At 34.2% G+C, this 10,334-nt stretch overlaps 1 protein-coding gene across 1 annotated transcript; it reads left to right on the plus strand.

Annotated features, from left to right (window-relative positions):
• The first annotated feature begins 7,609 nt into the window (after positions 1 to 7,609).
• On the plus strand, positions 7,610 to 10,075 carry LOC140862117 (uncharacterized). The gene has a single exon (XM_073265126.1). It carries the CDS (start codon positions 7,610 to 7,612, stop codon positions 10,073 to 10,075), a length of 2,466 nt encoding a protein of 821 aa, XP_073121227.1.
• Positions 10,076 to 10,334: the final 259 nt, after the last annotated feature.

A 10,334-nucleotide genomic window follows, 5' to 3' on the forward strand; every position in this document is an offset into this window, starting at 1 on the left:
ATATTAAATTATTAATTATGAGATTTGAGAATTAAATTTCATATTATGGGCTAATATTGATTTGAGACGTTATGGAAATGATAGATTTAATTTCCGAGCCGAAAATATTTAATTTGAGAATGTACGGATTTTGCGAATTAAATTCCGAGAATTCTTAAATTAATAGAATAAATATTCGATTTGAATATTTATGGAATTTGAGATTAAATTCCATATTTTGGAAATGAAAGAAGATGTATTTTGAAGATGAAACCCGACCAGGGGTTGATTTGAAAATATCGAAGATTCGAGGGCTAAAGTGCAAAAGGTCGGGATTATTGATTTAATCCAAATTTATTTAATTTTAATCCGAGTATATGTAATTTGGGAATATTTAGAGTTTTGATTTTAATTCTAATATTCTTAAATTATGTTGGATTGAAATTGAATTAAGAAGAAGGCCGAGGACTGAATTGCAATTAATGATGACTTGAGGGACTAAATTGAAATTATGCAACACATATACGATTTTTAGTTGATTACTCAGCATATTAACGTGTTTGAAGCATAAGTATTCAAAATTTTAGAACAGAGTCTCGAAACCTTTCCATTTCTTGTGATTTTCGATTTTCGAAACTCCGTAACTTTTGTTTCGCTCGTCGATTTCAATTCCGAAAGATGTTCTGGAATCCTCGCGACGAGGGCTTCGATTTAATGTAAGTTTTTTATTACTTCGGTATGGTTTGAAGATCAAAATATTGCAGAGATCAGATTATAAGTTTATAATCGTGTTTTTGAACTCGTATGCATTCCGATATCGAAACCGAATTGACGAACGACTATCGTTTGTATTTGCTATGATTTCCAGCAGATGTTTAGAGTTATATAGACTATGATTTTGCTGGTATGATGATTATGATGGGATTATATAGCTGATTTATGATATACAAATTGTTGGGATTGTTAGAATGGTTTCGATATTAAGTCGGTTACCGATTTTTAATCGCTACGCCGCCGGTTGATGTTTTGACTTCGTTTTGATAGCCTATAACTAAGTTGAGATAGTTGTTTAGATGTTATGAATGTTATGGCATTTGTATTTCTCGATTTCAGTTGAGTTTCGAAGACTAAAGATTCAAGACTCCGAGTTATATCGAATAAGAAGAAGTTGAAGTTTGAAATGATGTTAATTGAATCTATATTGATGATTTTGATTTAATTCTGAAATGATTGAATAGAATGAGGTTTGATATACATGTTTTGATGATATGTTTCAGAGTTTAATAGGAGACTATTGACTCAAGAACCTCAACTTGAAACCGAAGAAGAAATGATGATAGTTGAAGTTGTTCTACCTTGAAGATCGAATGTTATTTGAATGAGCAGATTTGCTATGAGTTGTGGTACTTCCTATCCAGATGTGGAACATCGTCAACTCGAGAATGAAAGGTATAATGACGACATCGCGAGTCAGGGACTGTGAAAATCAAGAACGACTATTCTTGAGTTATCCCGAACAAACCACATACTTGTTTAAGTATTTGTTCTTGAGGTAAAACTTATGTTATTGTCGATCCATCACAGGTAGTGGATATTTATTGCTTTTGATATGATTGTATATTGAATTGATTCTATGCCAAGGTTGCGGTTAACCTTATTTTCTAGCCGGAATGGCTACGATAGATGGATATCAATGTCAAGATCGGATACGAATCTTGATGGCAACGAAGTGATAAGAATCAATTCTTGAGATAAGCGCACTATATAAATTGAGTTTTGATTTGAAGTTGAGTCGATATATGCGTTATTTTTACTCTATTCTTGAGTTTATATGTTTAGAGTTGATACAAATTTATTTAACGCATTTATATGTCGATTATAATGAGAATGATTTCTCACTGGAGTTTATCCGACTGTTGCTTTGTTTTGTATGTGTGCATTACAACAGGAGGGGCAGGAGCTTTGTTGAGACAACATTGATAGCTCGGGAGAGAGATGTAGCAAGTGTGGACTCGGGTTTTAAGCTGAAGAATGATAGTTAGATAGCATCAAACTTGATATGAACTTATAGACTTGAAGCTCACATTTGAGTCTTTGTGTAGCTTGCTCAATTAATGTCTATTATGTTATTCGAATTGATGCATTCAACGTATGTTTTGATGCCAGAGACTTCGTATATGAAAATATGCATGTTCTCAGATGTTATATCATGTATAGACTTGAATTTATTTGAAGGATCTTGCCATTGTTCCAAGCTTGACAGCAGAAAATGTCCTCTGATGTTTTCTGGAAATGGTGCCCGCTCGATCGGGTGAAGTTCACCGATCGAGCGAGACCCTTAAATTGAAGGCAGAAAATCGAGCATCTTGGGCTCGCTCGATCGGTAGGTTTTGACCGATCGAGCGAGTGCAGACCCGAGAATTTGATATTTTGCTCGCTCGATCGGCTGACTTTGCCCGATCAAGCGAGGCTCGGATATTTTTAAAAAAAAAAATTCTGCTCTTGATTTATTATACTTTTAATTGTTTGATTAATTGTTTAATTAATCATTAGTTGCCCTAAAACAAGATTAGCAACCCGAGGTCCCAACAACAGGTGGTATCAGAGCGTATGTTCTGGACTGAGATAGAAGCTGAGCGGGGTAGAGTGAGTCATATGCATTTATAGTATTGCATGATTATGCAGTATTTGATTCGATGATTTAATAAATTGCATGTACTCTTGATCTACCTTTGAAATTGAATTGATTAATTTACTGATTTGTAACTTTTCAAATTCTTATCGATGTTATTATAAGAATTTCCCCGGGTGATATAAGCACCCAGAATCGAAGAGAATATTGTTCTTTGGGTGATGTAAGCACCCCAGACTGACAAAGTGTTATGGCCAGACTGAACAGAATGGTATGGTCAGATTGAACATAACTGTATTATTGCTCAGCTGAATGAAGTATCTCTGATTGAACAGAACAGAATATCAGCGAATGAATAGATGTATTGCAGGTAAAAGTTGTTCTGAAGAACTGATGTTCAGATATTTGAAAGATACAGATGAATGATGTATTAGATTGACTGTCTACCAACTTCGAAACCTAGCAATCAGCTGATGAATTTTGATGAAGAAATGATGAAAGAACAGAGGTATATTAATTTGTTGGTAAGTGCTTAGAACATGATTTTTGTTTATAGTTCTTTGCCACAACAGATAGAAATGATGAGAAAGAAAAATATACCATCTCGAAGTTGAATATTTTGAATATTGAAGAATGTTTTATCAGACTTTGCAAGCCTACTATGATTCTTTGAATTGTGGATGATAATAATAAAGCTCAAGATTGAGTTGTTTAATTATTCCTAGAATTCAAAGATTATGTCTGAATAAATGTTGACGACTGAAACATGTTAAGAAAGACATAGTTTTGTTTAATAAAACTGAAGCTGAATGATGAAGCAAAAAGACTAAAATTGTACAGATGCTATAGTGTGTGAGAAAAACACATATTTAGCTACAACTTCTATTCTATAACTATACAGAGAATCAGAATGAAATTGCACCTGATAATGAAATTTCAGGTAACAGATTTATTTTGTTTTGACCTGTCTATTATTGGTGCAATAGATTCATGATAGCTGGAAGCTTATTATATGATCATCTCTGTATCAGAAAAGAGATTGTGTGAATTGAACTGAAGAATGGAACTATTATTTCGATGAACTGAAACTGAAGATGATTTAGTTCGTATTAAAATATCTGTTTATGTTGCATGATAGATGAGGATGCAATAATCGAATACAGATTAGTAGAAGAATTGATGATAAGAAGCGATTAAATTAGATCAGTAAGAACATAATGTGCAATTGAATATGATGATATAGAATCTCGAATTAAGATTCTGTGATTTCGGTTTGATATATCACTACAAAAAAAATGCACAAACACAACCCCTAAAAGACAACGCTTTTAGTGAAAAGTGTTGTAATTTTTTGAAAGACAACGCTTTTAGTAAAAAGCGATGTCGTTATATGTTTTTTTATTTAAGAAAGACAACGCTTTATTTACAAAGCGTTGTGGAATAGACTTTTTTTGGGGTCAAAGACAACGCTTTTAAAAGCGTTGTCTATTAGCGTTTTTTTTTCATGTATAACAACACTTTTTAAATAATGTTGTAGAAAATCTATTATTTTTATTTAAAATAAATCATAAATTAAATAATATTACCCAGATCCCCAAATCAAACGCTTCCTGATTCCTTCTCTTCTCGCGTCTGATCCCTAGCCTTTCTCCTTTTCTCTCTTTCAATTGAAAATCCCATGTCAATTTTTGCTCGATTCTTAGACGAATTTTGAAGTGATCTCCGACAAGCCTTCTCCAAGAGCTCTAAATTTGCAATCGATTTCCTCGGCTTCTTTTATTTCTTGAGGGAACAACCACCAGTGGAAGAGCTCTGATTTCCTTCCAACTTGGGTTTATATGCGTATACCCTCACGGGACTCACCTCCAAGAGTCGCGAATCCTACGCAAGTGCTGGCAAGAATTTGGTGAGTAGAATGCCTTCTATCTGTTTGAGAATTTTACTCTTGTCGCATTTTAATGAGTATGTTTGTTTGTTTATTTTCCATTGTTTCTCTTTGGAGAATTGGTTTCCTCAAAGTATGTGGAAATTTTTATCGTATTTTGTTACCTTTGATTTTGTATTCTAAAATCTGGCATTTTTCAATGAGTGTATTGCAGGCTTCGTACAAAACTATGTTATCTATTCGTCCCAAATCCCCAAATCAGACTTCTCCCCCTTCTCGATTACGATCCCTTTCTCTCCTTTTTGATTTATAAAATTTTGTGTCTCACTGTTTATGAACAATCCTGTTTCGCCTTTTTGATTTCCTTTGTTGTTGTAGAGTAGGTGTTTGTGGGTTGCAGGGAAAATAATTTATTTCCTTGATCTTTTTTAGATAAATTCTCTCGATTGTTTCATTATTTAGTGAATGCTTGTTGCAATTCATTACTCGAGTTTCTTGGCCAACCTCGGATGAAAGATTGTTGCTTCACACTTTGTTTTGGACGTTTTGGAGATTGTATGAGCATCTGTCCCTCTTAAGTAGATAGATAGATTTTGTTATCTTGACAAACTAAATCCCCCATTGGTTGTCAATGGAATTTTATTCTTACAATCACTACATGTATGAATTATTCACTATAAATATAATCCCAAGTCCACGTTTTCATCTGTCTTTTCTTGCTGTGATAGTGTGATGTGGTTGCTGCCAATTTTTTTTTTTATATATTTTCTCGTCAAAGTTTATGTATTTACCAAAACTTTAGCAATTTTTCGAGGAAGCTTTGATATTCCAATCATTCATGATAACCAACCTGTATAATATTTGGGAAGACAGGGTAGTGATTACAGCAAATAAACTACATAAATTTTTGTTCTTCAGAGAAATAATACAATTACTTTAAGTTGCATTGACCTCTATTTGACATTATAAGATTGTGTTTGAGATTGTTTCTAGGAAGAATTTTTTAAATTTTCCTTCACAGAATTTCAAAATTCTATAATGGAAGAACAGAAAGCAGTTCCTAGAAGCAAATCCCAGACACTACTTTAATCCAGGGAAACATGGCTGTGATTACATCAAAAATTTATTAATATAGAAACTGAGATTATGATTTTGTATTGGTATATTCTGTTGGTTTTCTTGAATCCATATGATTATAGAATCAATTTTCGTAAAGAAAAAAAATTAATGAAAAACTGTTGTTAAAACTTGGCTTCCCAAAATTGTAGAGCCAAAGGGGCGTCCACTAGCTTTGTTGAGACCGAGTGCTCCACTTAGTATAGCATTGAATTTATTAATTCAAGGTAGCCAGTAAAATTTAGAATTGCGAGTTCTATGGAAAAATGGAGATCCCCTTAAATGGGTCCATGTCCTTCAATCATTGCATTTATTCAATCTTTTATTAGAAGCATGTGAGACTTGATTTTTTTCCATGGTAGTAGCTTGAATATCCAGTAAATTATTTACTTATTTATGATGAATTTATCTTTTTATGAACCTGGACCATTCAAAGTGAATTCTCTTAAACTGAGTTTTCCAAATGGCTGAGAAGGAATGAGTAAACATAAATGTGACTTCTTTTTGGAATTTTTCAATCTGACTTATCACTTTAACTGTTGATTCTTTTTCTTTATGATGTCCACTCATTTATATCCATGATTTTCTGTATGAATTCTTGTCTCAAAACCATATTTTTTTTCTGCAGAAAAATCATATTTATACATCAGGAGCTTCATGTACTAATATTGTCGTAATCAGAGGAGCTCTTCGTGCTAAAAAACCAGAGCTGCTCACTGTCATATTGCCACAGAATTTGAAAAAGCAACCCCCAGAAAGTCAAGAGTTACTGAATCTGCATTTTCTTTGGTAAGAATTGAGGATTGATTGTCATTGGAATTATCAAAACCACAAGGTTTGCTGTAGCTAAAGTTTCATATACATTTTTGTTCAAAATATATGTTCCCACTATGCAAAATATCAATCTACTGCTATAAGATGCCTTCATATGTCTCAAATTCTTCACCCTTTCATGAGTTTATGTGCCTAGAAAGATGGTCTAGGAAAACTTGTACAACAGATGATAATGATGCAATGATTTATGGATTTCCAGGTACAAAATGTGATAGAAAAACCACACAATGATCATCTTCCATTGATAGAGGCCAGCAGGTATGCTTGTTTTGCTTTTGAGGAAGCACGCTTAATTTCCCATTGTCCTGTTTCTTATTTCCATATGAAGATTAAAATTTAAAGGAGCATCATTAGAAATCAATTTTGATGATTAACTTAATGTCATGGGTTTGATTCAAGTTGGTTTAAATTATGATTTCTTTTTCATTAACATATAATTTTTTTTTGTTTGCATGGGTTGACATTAACTTTTCCATTAACTTTTGTGTTTAAGAGATCTTTCTGTTGATTTAAAATATGAAATTCAATAAGGTACCCTTCTGTGTAGACATTATATTTCTTCCAGTATTTGGCGATTCTATAGCCAACTCTATGAACTGCTTTATCTTGTTGCTGACCATTAAGCTGACTATTAAATTTATTTTTTAATTCTTTATTTTGTAGTTTAAATGTGGATGCTTATTTATTTTCTGGTTCATGCTGACATGATAAAAACCGTAGAATATATTATGCCTGAACATGCAAGGCAACTGTTTTAAATTGGCATAACAGCCTTTTTGTTTTTTTTTTTGGTGATGATCTTTGAGTTATACCTCATTTTTCTCACCAAATTACTACCAACTCCAGCTGATGGCTATTCTAGTTAATGTTTGGCTAACCTATGTAATTATTTGTTTTCTATTTAAATGAATATGCTGCTCAATTGGTGAAACAGAAGATGGATTATTTGTTTTGCGTTCCCTGAAATTGCCAATGATATGTATAAAAATCAGAATCAGAAAATACTAAAGCTCTTTAAGAAGTTCCCTGAAATTGCCAATGATGTGCTTTGCGTCCCCTGAAATTGACAAAGAATGGATGCCAAAGTCTTGGTTATCATCAGCTTGAAAATATACATATTAACATTATATATTTTATTCTCTATAGTGTTACTTACTAAAAGAATGGACAAAGAATGGATGTCAAAGTCTCGGTTATCAAGGGAATATGAGCATGGAGTAGAGTCTTTCTTGAAATTTGCAATAAAAAATGCCGAGGATCGGGAAGCAATATCTTGTCCATGTACAAAATGTGGTAATCTGAAAAAGAAAAAGGTAGAGACTATAAGGGCACACATGTATTCTAATGGTATAGATTTGACATATCATACTTGGATATGGCATGGTGAAAGGTCTGCGATGAAGAACTCAAATAATGATCGTGATCAAGAAAGGGAAGATGTACCAAAGTTTGACGCCGAGGAACCAATAGATATGGTACATGCTGCATTTGATAGTTATGCTGAGAATCCAACCACATTCAAAAATCTACTTGAAGATGCTGAGAAACCTTTATATCCTGGATGCAGTAAATTTACAAGGTTATCTGCAGTTGTAAAATTATTCAACTTGAAAGCCAAATATAGTTGGAGTGACAAAAGTTGCACCGACCTACTCAATTTGTTAGGAGAAATGCTTCCAGATGACAACGAATTTCCTTTATATTTCTACGATGCAAAGAAAAGCTTGTGTGCATTAGGGATTACTTATGAGAAAATCCATGCTTGCCCTAATGATTGCATCTTATACCGGAAGGAGTATGAGGATATGAACAGTTGTCCTACTTGTGGGATGTCAAGGTGGAAGATGGGCCAAAAAGATACGATAAAGGAAGGAGTTCCTGCAAAGGTTCTATGGTACTTCCCTCCAATTCCGAGATTTGTACGAATGTTTCGGAATAAGGAGTTTTCCAAGGAGCTGACTTGGCATGCTGATAAAAGACTTAATGACGGATACTTACGCCATCCAGCTGATGCACCTTCTTGGAAATTAGTAGATCACAAGTGGCCAAATTTTGCTGCTGATTCAAGAAATCTTAGATTGGCCATTTCAGCTGACGGGATCAATCCCCATGGTATGATGAGTTCTACATATAGTTGTTGGCCAGTTTTAATGATCACTTACAATCTTCCCCCGTGGTTGTGTATGAAGAGAAAATTTATGATGCTCACAATGTTGATTTCTGGTCCCAAACAAACAGGAAATGATATCGATGTTTACTTAGCACCTCTAATCGATGACTTGAAATTCCTATGGGATACAGGTGTTGAAGCATATGATGCATATAGACAAGAAACCTTCTCGCTCAGAGTTGTCTTGCTGTGGACCATTAATGACTTTCCTGCATATGGAAACATGTCAGGATGTATTGTGAAAGGATATCACGCATGTCCGATTTGTGGTGAAGAAACATATTCAACAAGGTTGAAACATAGCAGAAAAATGTCGTACACAGGCCATAGAAGGTTTCTACCTGCAAATCATCCTTATCGAAGGCAAAGAAAGGCATTTAATGGGTACCAAGAGTTCAACCCTGCACCCAAACCATTGATTGGCGATGAAGTGTTTAAAAAAGTCAATGAAATTCATTGTCATTGGGGAAAAATGAGAAAGAAGATTCAGTCCACGAAGGATGATGTTAAACCATCCTTCAAAAAGAAATCAATTTTCTTTGAACTTGAGTATTGGAAACATCTATATGTTAGACATGTTCTTGATGTGATGCATATAGAAAAAAACGTCTGTGAAAGTCTTCTCGGTACGTTGCTTGACATTCCGGGAAAAACAAAGGATGGAATTGCAGCTAGATTAGACCTTGCTGAAATGAATTTGAGGGCAGATTTGGCTCCAGTGATGGGGGAGAAGAAATCTTTTCTGCCAGCAGCATGTTATACACTTACAAAAGATGAGAAAAGAAAGATTTTGAATTCTTTGTGTGGAATGCAATTACCTAAATGTTACTCATCCAACGTTAAAAACTTTGTTTCGATGAAGGACTTGAAACTTGTTGGCCTTAAGTCACATGACTACCACACTTTAATGCAGCAATTACTTCCAGTGGCCATACGTGGTCTCTTGCCCAAACATGTCAGAGACTCTATCACTCGTTTGTGCTTCTTCTTCAATGAGCTATGTAATAAAGTGATGGATCCCTCAAAGTTGGATGAGCTGCAGAGAAAGATTGTGATCATATTGTGTTTACTTGAAAAGTATTTTCCACCTTTGTTTTTTGACATAATGATTCATTTAACAGTTCATCTTGTGCGAGAGGTGAAATTATGTGGCCCAGTTTGGTATAGGTACATGTATCCCTTTGAAAGATACATGAAGATTTTGAAAGGTTATGTGCGAAATCGCAATAGACCGGAAGGTTGCATGGCTGAATGTTATATTGCTGAAGAGGCGGTTGAATTTTGCTCAGACTATCTTGGTAGTTTGCACACAATTGGGATCCCTACAAGTCATCGACAAATAGAACTTACTAAAGCTTTGTCGGCTGCAATTGTGCAATCCATTGCTGAGGATGAGTTGCAACAAGCACATCGTTATGTATTGGAAAATGATGTTGACACTGATGGCTATATTGAGTAATTTCTTCCACTTACTAATATGTTCATTAAGTTTTCTTAAATCTACATGTTTGCTTACTCGTAATAATAATTTGAATAGGGAACACATGGCATATTTGAATGCAAGATTTCCACAAAGGGTTAAGTCCAAGAGGTGGTTACAGGATGAGCATAACCGAACGTTTAGTACCTGGTTGCTTGATCGTGTGAGTTCATTTATTATCACAATTGGCGTACATTTATTATCATGACTGTGCATAAATAATAAGTTATCACATAAA

The sequence above is a fragment of the Henckelia pumila genome, chromosome 1, assembly GCF_033568475.1.
Source record: "Henckelia pumila isolate YLH828 chromosome 1, ASM3356847v2, whole genome shotgun sequence".
In the NCBI taxonomy this organism is placed as follows: Eukaryota; Viridiplantae; Streptophyta; class Magnoliopsida; order Lamiales; family Gesneriaceae; genus Henckelia; species Henckelia pumila.

Bases quoted from the DNA above. Each gene is read 5' to 3' on its own strand.
- LOC140862117 (XM_073265126.1), top strand. From the start codon at position 7,610: ATGGACAAAGAATGGATGTCAAAGTCTCGGTTATCAAGGGAATATGAG.